The sequence below is a fragment of the Pseudorca crassidens genome, chromosome X, assembly GCF_039906515.1.
Source record: "Pseudorca crassidens isolate mPseCra1 chromosome X, mPseCra1.hap1, whole genome shotgun sequence".
Classification (NCBI taxonomy): Eukaryota; Metazoa; Chordata; class Mammalia; order Artiodactyla; family Delphinidae; genus Pseudorca; species Pseudorca crassidens.
In genome coordinates, this window is record NC_090317.1 from 1,429,341 (window position 1) to 1,450,397 (window position 21,057).

At 36.4% G+C, this 21,057-nt stretch overlaps 1 protein-coding gene across 1 annotated transcript in view; it reads right to left on the reverse strand.

Moving 5' to 3' along the window:
• Positions 1 to 4,068: 4,068 nt before the first annotated feature.
• LOC137216497 (phosphatidylinositol-binding clathrin assembly protein-like) overlaps positions 4,069 to 21,057 on the reverse strand; it is a 33,219-nt gene continuing 16,230 nt past the window's right edge. The window contains exons 9-12 of the mRNA XM_067722559.1: positions 20,927 to 20,957; positions 17,300 to 17,426; positions 5,073 to 5,179; positions 4,069 to 4,191 (exon numbers count right to left, since the gene is read on the reverse strand). Coding sequence (XP_067578660.1) covers positions 4,179 to 4,191; positions 5,073 to 5,179; positions 17,300 to 17,426; positions 20,927 to 20,957 — 278 coding nt within the window. The 3' untranslated portion in view covers positions 4,069 to 4,178. The remainder of the gene's footprint in view (positions 4,192 to 5,072; positions 5,180 to 17,299; positions 17,427 to 20,926; positions 20,958 to 21,057) is intronic.

A 21,057-nucleotide genomic window follows, 5' to 3' on the forward strand; every position in this document is an offset into this window, starting at 1 on the left:
AAGGGGACTTGTTTTGTGCCTACTTCCGGGTGGACCCAGTGGCTTCATCCTAATAAACACTCCGCCCATTTTGTCACAATTTACCGAAAGCCACCTTTGATCAGACTCTCACCACCCCAGCTCAAACGTTTTCAAAACTTCACAGTGTACACAGAAAATCCTAAGAACTCTTCCGATGCTTCTAGGCCCAACGCATTCCCCAAGATCATCCACCACTACAACCCTTTGAAAGCAAGTAATTATTCTTCGATCTGTTTTCTGACATCTAACCACCGTGTTTGTTCCTGCGTTTGCCTGCACTGTAGTGCTTCACAGTACACCGGTGCTTCATCCACTCACACAAAGCCTACCATGAGACAGGCCCTGTCTGAATAAAGGATAAATGTCAGTTTCCTTACTTAGTGGGGACACATATATAATAATAGTGATTAACGTTTAATAAAAACGAACTATGTGCAACTCACTGAGTCATGTTCTTTAAACCCCACAGCTCAGTGTCCCTAATATCACCCCTAGTTTGCAGACAAGTAAAGGGACTTAAAATGAATGATTGGTAGGATAATAGAATCAATATTATAACCGTGACATACGGGGTAGGAAAGAAGCACAGATGAAGACACTACGTAAGTCATATTTTAAAATGAGAATTACAACGCGCACCAACAAGGCTGTTGTGAAGATTAAATGAGATTATGTATGTAGAATACCTAATAAGTACTTGCCACACAGTAGGGCTAAAGCAATGAGGACACTAGGCGAGGCTGAAGAAGTGCGAAGAGGGAGAGGATGAAACTGCAAAAGTGGAGGGAGAGGGGTGGGGCAAAAGGACTGGGGAGCCGGAGGGTCTGGAAAACTTGGGAGACGACAGGGCCTGAGGAATGAGGAGGGAAGTGGGGCCAGAGGTTGGGTAATGAGGGGCTGAAGGAATGAGGAAGGTGGGTGGGACAGAGGACTGAGCTAGAGGACGGGTGCCAGGAGAGGGGAGTACTACAGAAAAGGGTGGAGCTGGAAGAGTAAAACAGTTGGGCGGACCTGTAGAACTGGAGAGATGTGAGGACCCTGGGGACTAGAGAGAAGGTAGGGGGTTGGAGGACTGGGGAGAGGGGCGGGGCAGAGGAACGTGGGCAGGACTTTGAATTGGACTGAGTGGTGAAGGACTGGCTCCGACGAAGGGTTTAGAGGACTGGAAAGAGGGCTGGACTAGAGGAAGGGGAGGGGTGGGAGCTGTAGAACTGTTGAAGGGGGCAGGGCTAGAGGACTGGGGAGAGGGGAGGGGTTGGAGCGGTGCGGAGATGGCTGGTGCCGGAGGAATGGAGAAATTGGGCAGGGCAGTAGGACCAGAGGGTGCCAGGGCTGAGGCCTTGGAATACGGGCGGTGGATGACAGTGGGAGCCTCTGTATAGTAGTAACAAAAACTTAGAACATGAAATTAAACAATACCATTACGTTAGAATTAAAAAACATGAAATAGTTGGTAGTTATATAATGAAAAGTGCTAGATACTGTTAAAAATCCCAAATCGATAGAGAGAAATTAAAGAATGCCTGAAGAAATTGAGTGTTATACTGTGTTCATGATTTGGAATTACTGATTTTGTTAGGATGTCTTATGTCTATTTTCTCCAAATTTAACTATAGATTCAATGTAGTCCTAATCAGCATAGAAATTGATCAGTTGACTGTAATATTTTATGTAACTCAAAGAAAATGTGAATACCTGAAACAATCTTGAAAAATATGAATAAACATGGAAGACTAATACTACCTGATTTTGAGACCTACAGAAAACTATGATAATCAAGACAGTGTGTTATTGGACTAAGGATAGACCTTTGGATCAACAGAACAAAAAAGAAAAAATAGACCCACAAATATGCTGTCAGTTGGTTTTTGAGAAAAGTACCAAGACAATCCAAGGGAAAAGGAATTTGTTTATCCCAAATGTTGCAAGAACAACTGGATAACTATATAGAAAAAGTAAACCTCTACCCCTACCTGTCACCAAACACAAAAATGTATGGGGCATGGGTTCAATCCCTGGTGGGACAACTAAGATCCCACATGCCACGTGGCGTGGCCAATATATATATATATATCAAAACCAAAGAAAAACATCAAAATGGGCAAAATAGTTGGATGCTTCACACACTAAAAGAGATGTTGGAATGGCCAAGAAGTGTATGAAAAGTTGCTTAGTCATCAGGGAGAGGTAAATTAAACCACTATGTCATATTACTTACAAACCCACTAGAATGGCCAAAATTTAAAATACAGATTTTGGGCAAGAATTTGGAGCAGCAGAATTCTCATACACTGCTCGTGGAATAAAGTGGTACAGTAATTTTTGGACAACTTTTGGAAGTCTTAATTTTAGATAAACACCTACTCTGTGACCCAGCCATTCTACTCCTAGGTATCTACCCAAGAGATAGATCCATATTTATCCACAAAAAGATTCAAACAAGAATGTTTATTTGCTGTACAGTAGAAACTAACACAATATTATAAAGCAATTATACTCCAATAAAAATTTTAAAAAATAAAATCAAAGTTAGATTGTAAATCAACTATATTCCAATAGAAATTTTTTAAAAAATAAAAATTGAATTAAAAAAATAAAATAAAATCAAAGTTAGGAGTAATGTAAATAAAATGAATTTTAAAAGTTAAAAAAGAATGTTTATAGAGTTTGTATGTGTATATAAATTTAAATTTTAGTTTAAAAATAATGAGCATGAAGAAATATATCTTCAGATAAAAACTGAGTTTATCGCCAGCATAACTACATTAAATAAACTTCTAAAAGATGTACCTGAAGAAGAGGGGAATGATTCCGATGCAAGAAGAAATGGTGAACAAAGAATTTGTGAACACATTGCTAAGTGTAAGCAAAATCGTTTCTCTCTAACACTTTTAATTTGGGGGGCTAACAAAATGGGACAGGACTAAAATATTGGGTCACTATAGTCCATAAGTTGGGAGGGAATGCCCTTGTAGTTTAAAAGTGTTCTGAGGTCCTTGTGTTATCTGAGAGAGGAGATTAAGATATTTTTTAACATCTTTATTGGAGTATAATTGCTTTACAATGGTGTGTTAGTTTCTGCTTTATAACAAAGTGCATCAGCTATACATATACATATATCCCCATATCCCCTCCCTCTTGCGTCTCCCTCCCACCCTCCCTATCCCACCCCTCTAGGTGGTCACAAAGCACCGAGCTGATCTCCCTGTGCTATGTGGCTGCTTCCCACTAGCTATCTATTTTACGTTTGGTAGTGTATATATGTCCATGCCACTCTCTCACTTCGTCCCAGCTTACACTTCCCCCTCCCTGTGTCCTCAAGTCCATTCTCTACATCTGTGTCTTTATTCCCGTCCTGCCCCTAGGTTCTTCAGAACCAATTTTTTTTTTATATTCTATATATATGTGTTAGCAAACGGTATTTGTTTTTCTTTTTCTGACTGACTTCACTCTGTATGACAGACTCTAGGTCCATCCACCTCTCTACAAATAACTCAATTTCATTTCTTTTTATGGCTCAGTAATATTCCATTGTGTATATGTGCCACATCTTCTTTATCCCTTCATCTGTCTATGGACACTCAGGTTGCTTCCATGTCCTGGCTATTGTAAATAGTGCTGCAATGAACAATGTGGTACATGTTTCTTTTTGAATTATGGTTTTCTCAGGGTATATGCCCACTAGTGGGATTGCTGGGTCATATGGTAGCTCTATTTTTAGTTTTTTAAGGAACCTCCATACTGTTCTCCATAGTGACTTTATCAATTTACATTCCCACCAACAGTGCAGGAGGGTTCCCTTTTCTCCACACCCTCTCCAGCATTTATTGTTTGTAGACTTTTTGATGATGGCCATTCTGACCGGTGTGAGGTGATACTTCATTGTAGTTTTGATTTGCATTTCTCTAATGATTAGTGATGTTGATCAGGAGATTAAGTTTAGTTTTTGATAATTTTGCAGGATAAAGTTTCAAGGCTAACTATTAAAACAAGAGAAAGAGTGCATCACCTCAAAAACACTAAATGAAGAATCTCAAGAGTACTGAATGCGAAAATGGATGTTTATTTTACTTGGAAGAAGTGGATGATTCAATCAGCCTGTAGAGAGATCGTCATTTGTTTTCACCTCTGATTTGGAATCTTTTCGCTTTGGTACCTCATGGATTCTGTCTGTGTGAAAGAAAGACACATGTGTATATCTTTCATTATTTCCACATATTTCTCCTTGTGGTTATGAAATAAATTACAAATAGTTTTACACAAAACTTTGGTCAGTCTTCTCATTATCTAATACTCGAAGCTTTGTCAGGCCTCCTAAAACAAACATTCAGGAACCAGGGGGCCCCAAGTGCATGGACTGAAGGCAGAAACCTTGTAAAGACTCTTCTAGAAAACAACACTCTGAGGCAATGAACACCTGGATCATGACACTTCCCCGTACGCTTCAGCTACACCTCATCCATGTTACCACTGCTTGCTTCCACTTCTGTGCTCAAGCTGTTTCCTCTGCCTCTAATGTCAAACTTCTATCATCTATACACCCACTAGTTGAAATTCTCCTTATCATCTGATACACAATGCCCTGAAACCTTTTATCCCTGAATTAATTGTTCCCTCCTTTGACCTCCCATAGTGCTTTGGCTTTCCTATCTGTTTATATGCTTGTCTGTAAAATCATTTCCCCTCTGGGTTGACTGGCTATCCATTTTTAAATATTAGCATTCAACTTAGGTATCACTTCCCTAGGAAAGCTGTGCCTGCAACCTCCGGACTGAGCTACCCACCTCTCCAGCACTGATCTCAGTTGCGTTTGCTGAATGAATGAATAAAAGGCTTGCTGACTAGGTATCAGAACCCAGTTGATGTTTAACAGCACAAGTTTGTAGAGGATTGGCTTTATACAGTTCTGTGTCTCTTTACAATGCTGAAAATGTTAGAATTCTTTTTTCTTCTATGAGACACCAACAATGCACAAAAGATTATAAAACTCTGTTCTAACATGTGACTGCACATGCCTACCAAGTACCTAAGTAACAACAGGTCAAACATACGTTATTTCTTGTGGATGGAGCAGCAGGCTTGCTGTCCTTAAGCCTGGTTGAGTATAAATCATGGGTTGAGGTGCCATTAGGGAAGGAGCTCCAATTGGAGTTGGAACCTATGAATTCAAATGCAAAAGAAAACAAAATAAAAACTTAGTATTTTATTGCTCCCCTAAAACAATAGTACCAAGAAGACAAGTAACCACTCTAGAGCAAATATTACATTTAAAGAATGTCAACTGAAAAGATGCCAGCTGAGTAGTGGCAGACCCTGGAGATAAACGTGAATGACAAACTAGAATTTGAAGTATCAATATTTCACTCAGATGCTGCTGGAATATTCTGCATTCAGAGAAAATGAAATATCACTAGTTTACAAACCAACTGCTTTGCAGTTTATGAAGAAGTAACAGCAACTGGCACTGAAGAAGCTGTTGAAAAACCTCCAAAGAAGAAAACAAAAAAGATGACCCAGAGCCATATGAAGTGGAAGGGATATGGTAATATGGGGGTTACTCGTGACTGAGATAAGAACAACGGTGAGCAGGCAGAATCCTTACTGGAAGAGTTTCAAGAGAGAATGAGAGGAAAAAATACAACAAACTAGTGAATATAACAAAAAAGAAGCAAACTCACAGATATAGAGAACAAACTAGTGGTTACCAGTGGGGAGAGGGAAGGGGGAGGGGCAAGAGAGGGGTAGGGGAATAAGAGATACAAACTACTATGTATAAAATAAATTAGCTACAGGGATGTATTGAACAGCACAGGGAATATGCTGCGTATTCACAGCATATTCACAGAATATCCAATATTTTATAATAACTTTAAATAGAGTATAGTCTTTAAAAATTGTGACTCACTATATTGTACACCTGTAACTTGTATAATATTGTACATCAACTGTACTTCAATTTTAAAAAAAACTTCAAAAATCATTCAAAGACAAATATCATATGATATCACTTATATGTGGAATCTTAAAAAAATGATACAAATGAAGTTACCTACAAAACAGAAATAGACTCACAGACATCGAAAACAAACTTATAGTTACCGAAGGGTAAAGGCCAGGAGGAGGGATAAATTGGGAGATTGGGATTGACATATACACACTACTATATATAAAATAGATAACTAATAAGAGCCTACTGTATAGCACAGGGAACTCTACTCAGTACTCCATAATGGCCTATACAGGAGAAGAATCTAAAAAAGAGTGGTTATATGTATATGTATGACTGATTCACTTTGCTGTACATCTGAAACTAACACAACATCGTAAATCAACTATACTACAGTAAAAAAAATTTTTTTAAACTTCGAAAAAAAAACAGGGAATGAGAGGAACAGAAGTAGTTACATAGCCTATAGAGAACTATTTTAAGGAATTTTTCAGTAAAGGGATAAAATATACTACTAAATGGTAGTATATTCATATGTGAAATACCACTGAGCCATTATAATTAATGTATTAATTATGTACCAATCTAGACAGATCTCAAAAACATAAATATAAAATAATACCAATTATAATCAATTTTTAAAAATCATTTAGAAGAGTACTATGTACTTTTCCTTAGTAAAAGTATGAAAATGTTCTAGAAGGCCAGACATAAAATTCACAGTCATTGTCTCTGGAGTGGCAGAGAGTGACTGGGACTAGGGATGACCCAAGGAGACTTTGGTCTTATTTGTAAAATTTCATTAAAAAATTATCTGGAAAAATTACGAAAAAATGTTAACATTTAGTAATTCAGAATGTTGAAGCAAGGACGTTTGTTATCCTCTATACTTTCCCATATTTTAAACGTTTTTCCAAATTGACACCAACAGCAAAAGCATGAGTGAATTGGTGGTGAGGCTAAAGGACTTCAGAGTTTCCATTACTCATATTACATCACGTGAAATTTATACGACGCACTGAGGCTATAAAAACGAGAACTGGTGATTGCAAACAATTTTTAACTAAGTAAAGAAAATTTATAAATCATGAAAACATTGCCAAATAGGCAGAACAGAAATAACAGACTTAACTAAAATGAGTTAGAAAAAGGTTGGATAAAAAGCCAGAAAAATTCCAGAGAGTATTCTACCTGTATTAAAATTTCCTCCCATTGGAAGCCTTGAACAATGAGAACAAATTCAGCCTTATAAAAGTCCACTTCTTTTTTTACATCCTTAAAGCAGAGTGGAAGTGATCCCAAACAGCAGAATGGCAAACAAAACAAAACAAAATGAAACAGCAAAATCCTTGCAGAAAGGGAAGAAAAACAGAAGCAAACAGTAGCTCATTACTCTTGGAATAAACCAATAATGTAAACTAAACTAAATTATAATTGAATTTCTATTATGTGTATATTGATTATTCCTATTTTGGATCATCTATTAATTCTGGAACAGCTTTCCCTTAACTATTCCACTTTCACAATCCCTTCTCCTCCCCATTTCTAGGGTTCCTTTCTCTATTCCTCACAAAGCCTTCGCTATATTATTTCTCAGAGGGCTACTGTTTCTTTTTCCAATGCAAGAAAAGGATGTGGGTGGATTACCTTCCATTTAAAATTATCCCTATCATGTTTTATTCTATTAGTGCAAACCATGGGGAGTTCTACGTATATCTCCCACTCTTGAGATCTTAAAACTGTTTTTTTGTTGCCATTCTATACATAGGCACTTGCTGTGAAGTCACTGGATAGGCCACTGGTGTAGAACCTTGAAGAAAAGTGTCAATTACTATATAGCACATTTTCTACTACTATTTAATAAGAAACGTTATAAGATACAGAATACTTTCTGCTATATATTAAATATTGAGAATTAATATAGTGAACCATTTACAGCTGGGACAATGATCTTTCCTTGAACATGACAGATACAGGAGGTTTCAGGACTTCCAACCGAAGAGAAATATGAACTTAGCTAAGCAAGAAAGAGTTATGACTTTGTTTTTATGCTACATAAATAATAACATTAATAGACAAAATGAAAAAAAGAAAAATTTCAACCACAATCTCACTACCTCCAACAAATAAAACTTTAATTTTTCAATTTTCATTTCCAGTCTTTGGTTATGATATTTTTCACGTGTGGGATAATGTGAAAAATGAAGATAATTTGGCTTTCATCGCAACAGATGAACAGAAGAGTAATACATTTAGTGCTATAGGTGTAACATCAAATTATGTCTGGCTCTCAACCCTGATTTAGTCTCTTTGCCTATATAGGTCAGAACTTTAATCCTTGTCTTAGTCTCTTTATTTACTACTAGGTAATATAACATGAGAGACAAGTGGCCTTTGACTTTAGACATTTGATGCCAGAGTGTTTAGTGACTGCCCAGAAGGACTTGAAAAAAGAGGCAGAAATACATCTTTAATATCAATGTTTCTGATATTTTCCAAAGTTTTCTTATATCCTAGCTCCCAATTCTGCTATTTAAAAATTCTTCATTTTTTTTTTTTTTTTTTTTGTGGTATGCGGGCCTCTCACTGTTGTGGCCTCTCCCGTTGCGGAGCACAGGCTCCGACGCGCAGGCTCAGCGGCCAAGGCTCACGGGCCCAGCCGCTCCGCGGCATGTGGGATCCTCCCAGACCAGGGCACGAACCCGTGTCCCCTGCATCGGCAGGCGGACTCTCAACCACTGCGCCACCAGGGAAGCCCCTAAAAATTCTTCATTCTTGTTATATATCATTTGAGCCAAAATTGATAACTAGCTCATGAATAATTTCTATTCTTGATGATTGTGCCCTATTACCAGGCACTTACCATTAAGCCTTGATATTCAAAGTCTGATCCTTGGACCGAATTATCAACATCAGCTGGGAGCTTTCCGGAAATGCAAAATCTCAATCTCCATCCCAGACCTGTTTCATTTTAACAACACCCCAAGGGGAGACATATGCAGGTTAAAGCTCAAGAATAAGAAAGTGTAGCAAGGGTTTAAAAAGTTCTATCAAGAGAGAAGTATGCCCAGCATGTTCACAATTCCCCCAGCGCATCTTCATTGTTGTTAGGGGGGATGCTTATTCTCCTTGCCTTCCTATTTTCATATCCTTCTCTGAGCACTGAGGGGATTTAATTTAACGGTCTATGTTTCACATACTAGTGGGTGGGAGTACTGTGACACAAAATCACTGGCATCATTACCATCATCACCATCATCATATTTCTAACTAATATTTATTGAGTACTTACTGTGACCTAGGCAGTATTCTAAGCAGTTTACCTCATAAATCCATAAGAAAAAGACAAATAACCAAACCAAAAATAGGTGAAAGCTTGAACAGACATTTCACAAAAAAAGAAAACTTAATGGTTAATAAACATATCAGAAGATACTCAACCAGGTTATGAATTAGACAGATACCAAAAGGAAAACATACCATGATACCATTAAACACCAGCAAGAATGGCACATTTTACATTATACTATTTATATTTTAATTTTAGGTAGGTATTCATATTTATATATTAATGGAAAATATACATTACTATTATTTTATATTAATAATAAATAATTTAAATTAATACAATAATGTCAAGTGTTGATGACATTGATAACACTCTTATTCCACTGGTGGGCATATACACTGTTACAGCCATTTTTGAAAACAGCTTAAAATTACCCAGTAAACCTAAACCCTATGGCCAAGCAGTTACACTCCTAGGCAGATCCCCTGGAGAAACTCTTGCACATATGTACCAAGAGATAGTCAAAAGAATATACATAGCAACCTTGTTAATAATAGCAAACACCTTGAAACAACATACATGTACATGTCCAACATAAATGTCCATACAATGAAATATTATACAATGGTAAGGATGAATGAATTATACCTGCACACACTAACACAAATGAATCTTACCAACATAATACTGATTGAAAGAAGCAGGTCACAAAAGAATATGTACAGTATAATTCCATTTATAAAGTTCAAAATTGGAAAAACCAACAACACAAAAGAGGACTGAGGTTGACTATATAAAAGTGAATAGAAATAAGCAAAAAGAGAAATCTCAGTGAACAGAAGAGAACATTAAATATCTAATTATTAGTCTCAGAGTGATATAAAACCATACTATATTTATGAAAATGGACAGGAAGTTACAGAAAAAGCAGATAATGAGAATGTATTCTTAGATATTAAAAGCATAACTCATTAAATAAAATGTTTAACCGAAGGTTGAATAATAGGAGTAGCTGCTTGATATGTTCAGTTGGATATGTTCACTTCATGAAAATTCAATAAAATTTACCAAAGCAGAAACAAGCAAACAAACAAACAAAAACACCACACACTCTCAATGGATGGGATAAATGGCAAATTAAACAGAGATGGAGAGAATCTGTAAATTAGAATACAAATTTGGAGAAAGTACCCAGAATGAAGCACATAGAGATAAGGAGATGGGAAATGTGAGAGAGGTGTTAAGAGACAGACCTAGAAACATCAAGGTAAAAGTAGTTAGAAAAAGACAAAATTTTAAATGCAATAAAACAATTCAGATTAACCGCTCTTTTAGTTTTCTACTGAGGTGTCAGCAGGGCTGCATTCCTTCTGGAGGCTCCAGGAGAAAATCAGTTTAATTGCACTTTCCTTGACTTCTGACCCCCTCACTCTATCTTTAAAGGCAGCAACATGGCATTGCTCTGACCTTACTTCCACCATCACGTCTTTCCCTGACTCTTTTGCCTCCATTTTCTACTTTTATGAACACCTGTGATTATATTGGGTCCACTTGGATAATTCACACTAATCTCCCACTTTTAAGGTAATCTGATTAACAACATTAATTCCATCTACAAACTTAATTCCCCTTTGCCATGTAACCAAACATAATCACAGGTTCTGTGGATTAGGATATGGAAATCTTTGGGGGGGACATTATTCTGTCTACCATACCTATAAAGGTACAGTAAAATAATTAGACTGAAAGCTGACTTGTCAGTGGTGGTGGTAGAAGCCTGAAGAAAGTAGAGTGATATCTTTAGAATACTAAAAGAAAATAACTGTCAAACTAGAAGGGAATACCCAGACAAACAAAACTGAGTTGGCCACCAATTCAGTCTTATTAAAGGAAATGTTAAAGATGTACTTCAGGTGGTCGCCTACAGAAGGTCTAACATGTAATAAGAAATTATGAGAAAGAAAGTGGCAAATAATGTAGTTGAATCTAAACAAACACTGACTCTGTAAAACAGTAAAACTTCTGATTATTTTGTGGTAATTAAAAAACAAGATATTGACTCATGAAGAAATAGAAAATCTGAATAATAAATCTATAACTAGTAAGGAGATTGAATCACTAATCAAAAACCTCCCAACAAAGAAAAGCCTCAGACCAGATGCCTTCACTGGTGAATTCTACTGAACATTAAAAGAAGAATTAACACTAATTCTTCTCAAACTCTTCCAAAATTTGAAAAGGAGGGAACATTACCGAACTCATTCTATGAGGCCAGCATTACCCTGATACCAAAGCCAAAGACAATACAAAAAATAAAACTATAGACCAATATCCCTTATGAATACTGAGGCAAAAATCCTCAACAAAATACTAGCAAAACAAATTCAGCAGCACATGAAAAGGATTATATACCATGAACAAGTGGGATTTATTCCTGGAATGCTAGGGTAGTTCAACATATGAAAATCAGTGTATCAATAATATGCACCATAAATAGAATGAAGGGAAAAAATAAAATATCAATTGATGCAGAAAAGCATTTAATAAAACTCAACACCGTTCCATGATAAAAGCACTCAATAAACCAGGAATAGAAGGGAACTTCCTCAACATAATAAAGATTATATATGAAAAGACCACAGCTAACATCATGCTCAAGGGTGAAAGCCTGAAAGCTTTCCCCCTAAGATCAGGAACATAACAAGAATGCCCACTTCCACCAATTCTATTCAAAGTATAGCTAGAGCTAAAAAAGAAATCAAAGGCATCAAATTGGAAAGGAATAAGTAAAATTATCTATTTTTGCAGATGACATGATCTTATATTTAGAAACCCTAAAGATTCCACAAAAAAACTGTTAGCACTCATGAATGAATTCAGCAAAGTTACAGGATACAATATCAACACAAAAAAAATCAATCACATTTCTATACATCAGCAATGAACAATCCAAAGAGAAATTAAGAAAACAATTCCACTTACAATGGCAACAAAAGAAATAAAATACTTGGAATAAATTTAGCCAAGGAGGCAAAAGACTTATACACTGACAACTACAACATATTGCTGAAAATAAATTAAAGAAGAAGACCTAAGCAAGTGGAGAGATAGCCCATGTCCATGGATTGGAAGACTTAGTATTGTTAATTTGACCATACTACCCAAAGTGATCTACAGATTCAATCATATCAAAATCCCAATGAATGTGTTTTTAGAAATAGAAAAACCCATCCTAAAATTCATACAGAATCTCAAAGGGCCCTAACTAGCCAAAATAATCTTGAAAAATAAGAACAAAGTTGGAAGACTCATACTTCCTGAATTCAAAAGTTATTACAAAGCTACAGTAATCAAAACAGTGTGGTACTGGCATAAGGACAGACATATAGATCAATGAAATAGAAGAGAGAGCCCAGAAAAAAACCCTTCACATATATAGTCAATTGATTTTTTACAAGGGTGCCAAGATCATTCAATGGGGAAAGAATAGTCTTTTCAACAAATGATGCTGGATATTAATGATGCTGGGACAACTGGATATCCACATGCAAAAGTATGAAGTTGAACCCTTACCTCACAATATATGTAAAAATTCAGTCAAAATTGATCAAAGACCTAAACTCAAGAGCTAAAACTGTAAAAATAGAAGAAAACATAGGGGAAAATCTTCATGACATTGCATTTGGTAATGAATTCTTGGATATGATACCCAAAGTATGGACAACAAAAGAAAAAATAGATATATTGGACTTCAGCGAAATTTTAAAAATTTTGTGCATCAAAGGACACTATCAATGGAGTAAAAAGACAACCCAGAGAATGGGAGAAAATATTTGCTAAGCATGTATCTGATAAGGGATTAATATCCAAAACATATAAAGAGCTTGTACAACTCAACAACAAAACAAACAACCCCATTCAAAAATGGCCAAAGGTTTTGAATAGGCATTTCTTCAAAGATGATATACAAATGCAAATAAGCACATGAAAAGATGCTCAACATCACTAATCATTAGAATAAGACTCTACTTCATACCCATCAGGATGGCTATTATAAGTAAAAAAGAAATCCAGAAAATAATAAGTGTTGGTGAGGTTGTTGGGAAGTTGGAACCCTCATGCATTTCTGGTGGGACTATAAAATGGTTTAGCCACTGTGGTAAACAGTATTGTGATTCCTCAAAGAAATAAATATAGAATTACCATATGATGCAGCGATTCTACCTCTGGGTATATGCCCAAAGAATTGAAAGCAGAGGAGACTCAAACAGATATTTGTACTCCAATGTTCATAGAAGCATTATTCACATCAGCCAAAAGTTGGAAACAATCCAAATGTCCATCAATGGATGAATGGATAAACAAAACATGGTAAATATGTATGATGGAATATCATTCAGCCTTAAAAAGTAATGAAATTCTGGGGGCTTCCCTGCTGGCGCAGTGGTTGAGAATCTGCCTGCTAGTGCAGGGGACACGGGTTCGAGCCCTGGCCTGGGAGGATCCCACATGCCGCGGAGCAACTAGGCCCGTGAGTCACAACTACTGAGCCTGCGCAGACGTCTGGAGCCTGTGCTCCACAACAAGAGAGGCCGCAATAGTGAGAGGCCTGCGCACCGCGATGAAGAGTGGTCCCCGCTTGCCACAACTAGAGAAAGCCCTCGCACAGAAACGAAGACCCAACACAGCAAAAATAAATAAATTAATTAATAAACAACTTTGAAAAAAAAAGTAATGAAATTCTGATAAATGTTACAACATGGATGAATCCTGAAGACACTATGCTAAGTGAAATAAGCTAGACACAAAAGGACAGATCATGTATGATTCCACTTGTATGAGGTACCTAGAATAGGCAAATTCATAGAGACAGAAAATAGAAAAGGGGTAACCAGGGTGGGATGAATGGAAAGTTATTTTTTAATGGGTAGAGTTTCTGTTTGAGATGATGAAAAAGCTCTGAACCTACAAAATGCTGATGGATACACAACGTTTTGAACGCATTTAATGTCACTGAATTGTACACTTCCAATAGGATGATAACTTTTCTGTTATGAATATTTTACCACAATAGCATATGAACTCAGCAGGGAGTATGATCAGGGTTAAAGTCTTCTGAAGTCCTTTTGTTGTTTCAGAGGAAAATACTGATTAACTTTAGACCTTGGTAATTTAACTATGTATGTTGTAGTCTCTAGAGTATAACTTCAAAGGGAAAAGGGAAAAAATGAAAGGAGAAAAAAAAAGAATTTAATCATGGCAAAAGAAGGCAAAAAATAAGAGAGAAAAAAGAAAAATAAGAGAAAAAACAGCTTATATTAGAAACATCCAAATATATCCATAATCACATAAAAACACATTAACTAAACTCAGGTTAAAAGACAAGGATTGGATTGTACTTCCAGTTAAAACTGAGTAAGAACAGAAAATCTTCCTCTCTCACTGAACACCTAACTCTAAAACCTGGATAGGATGCACGGTCGGCTATCCGAAAACTCTGAAAAGTAAGTATCAGCAGGTAGATCAGGAAAGAACACCAGAATTCAAAGTACCAGTGAATCTGTAATTTTTCCCTTCCAGCATCATGCACACTGGACTCAAATCAGCCTGAAACCTGGAAGAGATCACTGTTGTGCAGATGAGAAAAAACTCCAGAAGTTCTCTAGCTCTGGCTTGAGTAGCTATAAAGAGAACTCCTAAAGCTCAGACAAAGTCAGAAAAAGCCCTCAGTGGTTTTTCTTTTTCTCCTTTTCCTGCAGCAGTGGCTATGGTGGCAGCAAGGGAAAACTCCAAGAGCCAAATATATGAGGGAGAGGAACTTTCTTCTCCATTAGGTGGAGCTGTGGCTTCATGAAGGGAGGGACAAAAAATGTGTTTTAATTCTCTCTGTCCTACCACTACTTGGAAGCTTGACTTGTTTCAATCACAGAAATGTATGGCGTTTTTGGCCAGATGAAAGAGAATGGGAGCCCCAAGAAACTGGAAAATACTGGAGAGACAGCAGAGATAGAGAGGCTCGGGGAAGCTGGTTGTGGACCTCTGGGTTCATCCGCCCCCTCCCCCCACCTGTACACGGGTAGATGGGATCTTAATGAGCATATACCAAAGACTTTGATTACTAAGCCCCTGGAGAGACCACAGCCCAGGTCCCATGATGACCACTAAGAGCAGAGCAAAGACTGTAGAAACTGAGCTGATACTGGGACCACGGGCCAGAGAAGCGGGCTTGAAGTTGTAGCTTAAACTTAACCAGGTCAAGTGTCTGCTACAGCACAGATATCAACATGCTCCATAATTTAACAAGACCTGGCGTCTTTTAAATTAACGGTCAAAATGTCCAAATGGCACATGAAGAACCATGAAAATCTCAACTTCCATGGAAAAAAGCCATCAATAGACACCAATGATGAGATGACACAGATGTGGGAATTATCTGACAAAGACTTTAAAGTGGTTATTAGACAGATGCCTGAATGAGTCATCACGAACACTCTTGAAACAAGAGTTAAAATAGAAAGCTTCAGCCAAGAAATAGAAGATACAGACTCCATATCAGAAGGTAGATGACAAAGGAAAGATTCAGTGAACCTTAAGATAGACTAATACATCCCTCCAAACGCTTTCTAGGTTCTTAGTCAGCTATGTCCTCAAATCTACTGCAGCAACATAGCCGCACGTCTGCTCAGTACATTTCAAAATTATTTCTTCCCAAATCCTATCAGAATTCTCATTCCTAAATGCACCTCTGCTGCATATCAGGAAAGCAAAGTCACTACGTACTCAAGAGTTAATGTGCAGTTTGTTATATCATTGGACCAATGAAGTTTCGAAGCAAAATCATACAAAAAATAGCAGAAGTGCACATCGTTTAAGTCCTTGGGGCCAGATGTGCTTTGGAATTCGGAATGATTTGTATTTTAGAAAGCTAATTTAGAATTTACACATAGAAGATACTAGTGAACACCCCAGGGGGACTGAAATAGCACCCTGTAATGAAACACACTAATATTTCTGCAGCAAAATGCAAATGCAACATTCGTGTATGAATGGTTACACTTAGTAGGATAAATAATGACTATAGCCTCATTATAGTTCAAGTAAAGTTGTGCAGCCAAAAGAGTTTGTTGCAAACTTAACAAAAAAACTTGCTTTCCAGAACTTTTTGAATTTTATGTTTGCAGATAATTTATTGGGGACCCATATTTCAACTTTCAACCTGTCAGCAACTCTTATCAACTCTATCTGCAGATCTATCTCTCGAAACTCTTGCTTTAGATCTACTGTCAACATTCTAGCATTCTAGACCAGAGCAGTCTAGATCTCTTGCCTGGATGACTTGAAGAGACTTCTAATTGACTTCCCCAATTTGTGTCTTATTTCCTTACTAACCATCTTCCACACTCCTCCCGGACTAATCTTTCAAAAATGTAAAAGTGATCGTGTTATAGGTTTGGCTCCCCGCTGCTTATAAGACAAAGCCGAAAGTCCTATACAAGTTCCTACAAGATCTGACCTCTCTTTAAGCTCGAGATTTATCTCTTGCTGCACCCATCATACATTACACGATAGCCATGTTAAACTACTTCGAGTTCCCTGAATAACCCACCAAGTTTCCATCTGCCAACCAGTTCTTGTCAATTCACCTCATCTCCTTTTTTACCTCATGTTCAGCTTCTTTATAAAAGTAACCAACACACCCTCTAAAGTATTCATTCCACTTGGAATATTCAGTTCCTCTATTTGATGACATGTCTGTCTACCGTTGATCTGTCAGCCCAGTGCCTAAATACCTAATAGGTGTTCAATAAATGTGGAGCAAAATGGTGGAACTCTGTAGTTCTCTCCCCACCACAGGATCGACCCTTCCACAAATAGAGGAACAGTTAGTTAGCTTAACATGTCTACAACAAATGTTAGCACAATATATTAAAAGTGATTAAAAAGAGAACATTTCTTGGTCTACCTACTTCTCTAATACAGATGTATATGTTATATGTATATATCAAAAAGGAAAACACGTAATAATACATCACAAACGTTACCATGTGGGAAACTGGAGGAATAGAAATTGGGCTCCAGATGGTTGATACGCAGGTACAGCTGTTCAACTGCCAGTTCATTCCACCAGTCATTTCCATCTCTGAGGACTGACACCCCTTCACGTCCGATCTAAAATGAGATGCATAAACCAGCCCATTTGGGGAAATGACAAATCTACCATTTAAACATCTCGTCAGGATATAGCCTTTGAGACAATGTTTATGGCTATCAACAGGTAAAATATAATAGGAAGGAATCACAAGAAAAGATTATAAAAAGACCACTGGCTATTTTCTATATTAAGTTATCATTACAAAACTAAATATTTCAGCTTACTTTTTATAGATAATGCCAAATTTAAATTTCCCACTAACAAAGTTTGAGAGTTCATAGAAGGAATTCAATAGTAGCAGTTGCCCATTTAAAAAAGTGACTTGAACAAATACGTTTAATTCTAAACTATTTTAATAGTTTATATAGAAAGGAAAAAAACCTAGTATTCCCCATGGTGGTGGGTCAAAGGGCACTAGAGTAAGAAACAGAAGTATTGCATTCTGAGGTTCACCAGGCTATTAGCTAGCTGTGTAACCTTGACTAAATAACTTAACCTCTTTCCTTATTTGTAAAATTGGGATAAACTATGCTTCATAGAATTAGAGTTATTAAGAGAATAAATAATACAAGATGCGTAATATTTTGTATAAATAAGAAAATAACTAGAAACAAAAGGAAACAGACTCTCATTGAACATTTATTCTTACTAGGCTCTGTTAGGTGCTTTCACAATCTTAAATATCATTTAACTTTCATAACAACTATGTGAAGTAGGCATTATAAATTCTCATTTTATGGATGAGGAAACAGACTCAGAGAAGGGAAATACCTTGCTCAAGGTCTTACAGTTAATTAGTGGCAGGACTAGGAGTCTATATTCTATGCCAGTGGTTAAGATTATTATCCCTGTTTTCTACATCTATTTCAACTCCTCTACCAAATTATGTAATAATCTATTCCACATACACTTTAGTTTTAATTCTAAGAAATGGTTCTTGTATCTAAAAGCTCATATTTATTCTGTATTCATCATTTGACTTATTGAAATTTAGTTTTTATCCACGTGATGCACAGTTTAAAAAGTCAACCAGTGCTAAAAGATCTAAAACCCAAAATACCAGTCACCGCTTCCCCTTCGCAAAAGTAGCCACACTTTTCCTTATGGTATTTAATTCCATAATCCCAAAGAATCTCTGTATCTCAATTTTCACATATGTGAAATGTGGATTCATTGCATTCATTCAACAAACATCCATTCAATATCTACTAGATGCCAGGCACCATCCTTGGTGCTTGGAATATATAAAACAGATGAAACTATTTGCTTTCATGGAGCTTGTGATCTAGTGGAAATAATAACTTTCTCAAGTAGAAAGACTGAGTTATTATGTGTAAAATACTTAGAATGAACAGTATGTCTCAGAGTAAACAATAAATGTTAGCACCAAATAACATGTCATTTTGAGTTTTTCCAGGAAACATCTCCCCTGGAGCTCTACATCCTTCGGTTCCATTCTAACTGGCTGCTGTACAAGTAAATATAACTTCCATTGTTCTTATACTGCAAATTCCCTCCACCTCTCACTTAAGTAGAGTACTCTGTTTCCCTGAATCCCATGTGCTCCTCTTTCTTAGTTTACTTCTCTGTTTTGTTGGAGCACACCTTGTAGGATCTTCCTAAGCAAAGGTGCATGGCAGGTAATTTTTTTTAAGATTTTGGGTGTCTGGAAACTCTATCCCTTGTATTTCCTCGAGAGCTCGTCTCAGTACAGAATTCCATCCATGTAGTAGCTCAGGCCAAAAACCTAAGCACCATCCCTTGGTCCCGCTGTTCTCCTCACCTCTGACAGCAACTGCTATCAACTCTACCCCAGAACATGTGCCAGGTGCATCCGCTTTCCATTATGCCTAACCTCTACTACTACCATGCCAGACAGGGCGTTTCATATGGCACACTCAAAAAGAAAAGGAACACTCTGTACAGGTAGTGGAATTTTTTAATATATTCCTGGATTTTATTTGTGAATATTTTATTTAGAATTCTGACATCTATAATGAATATATGAGCCTAGTCAGCACTTTCTTCTATCTTTACTGGGCTTTCATATTAAGGTCATGTCACTTCATACACTGAATTGGAGATCTTCCTTTTTTTCTACATAGCCTGGAATTGAAATTTCCTATTCTTTAAGGATAGATAAAGCTCTACTCTATGTGGCAATTGGTCTATGCATGTTTCTGTTTCTTCTTGGATGAATTTTGTCATTATATTTTGCTTGGAAATCATCAATTTCCTTTAGATTTTCAAATATGTTGTTACCAAACAGCTGCACAAAGTATTCACTTATAGTTACTTTAATCTCTCCTACGTCTGTGGTTACGTCAGCTCTCTTATTCCTCATGTTGTATACTTTTACATTCTCTTTTTCGGTTGAATCAGAGGACCTCATTTTATTGGACTTTAAAGAAATAAGTTCCAAATTTATTTTTCTTTGCAATTTTATTAATTTAAGCTTTTATCTTCATAAATTTTATCTTCCTAATATATTTTTGTTAACTTACACCTATCTTCTTAAGACAAAACTAAATTCTTGTTAATTTATCTTTTTTAACAATGATGAAACTTTTTCTGTTCAGCTTTCACAGTGCCCCATTAGCTTTGGTATGAAGTTCTCTTTTTCATTACCTTTAGATAGTTAACTTTCCTTTTGATTTCCTCTTTGGCAAAAGGATGATATTTTTGAATTTATAAGTAGTTAAGATGTTCATGGTCAACTTTTCATTAAGTAGTTATAATTTTATTGGATTATGAGAGAATGTAGCCCATAAAATTGTTTAGGAGTTTTTACAGGTTTTCTTTGTGATTGCTTTGAAGAAAATGAACATTCTGTGTGTGTGTGTACACTTAGGTTTATTATTTATTTATTATGTATTATTTAAATTCCTCTGTGTCCTTTCTTGTTTTGTCTACTAAATTTGTCCAACGATGAAAGAGGTGGTTTGAAACTGCCCATTTTAACTGTACTTTTCTCAAGTTCTCCATGCATTTCTAATAGTTTTCACTTTATGTATTCACCTTTGTGCATAAACTGTTAAGACTGTTGTATCTCCCCCTAAATAGTGTCTTATTCTGTTCACTGCTTTTAACCTTACATTCTACATTATTTGTCGTTAATATTGCTTCGGCCTTCCTTTGGTTTCCACTTGCCTGGGTTTTTTTTGTTTGTTTTGGGGTTTTTTTTGGCTGAAAATGTAGGGAAGCACTCACTGAAGTAACATTGATTACCTTACGATGCTGAGGCACTCCAACTGGTAGTTTCATTGTCTTTGTTTAATAAAATAAAAAATTATTACTCATTTAATACAGTTTATATCATAAAGTAAGAAAAGAACCAAGAATACAAAGAACTATGAGGAATGCCAACATTTAAGATGTGCTTAGAAAAACATCCTTCAGATGAACCATGAAGGGTTAAACCTACGTTAAAAATAACTCTTTTCAGGTATGAGTCTCATCCGTCCCTTCCTCTAACATGTATTTATTGGCTGTCTTTTTTAAATAATAAAAAACTTACCTGTTGACTGGGCTTTCTCCAAAGTCAAGATCTGTTTTGTAAAACAAACACAAATTTTACATTATTTTTATATAAATACTTTTTCTTAAAATGCACTTAAAAAATATATATCTCAAATATTAAATTAAAAA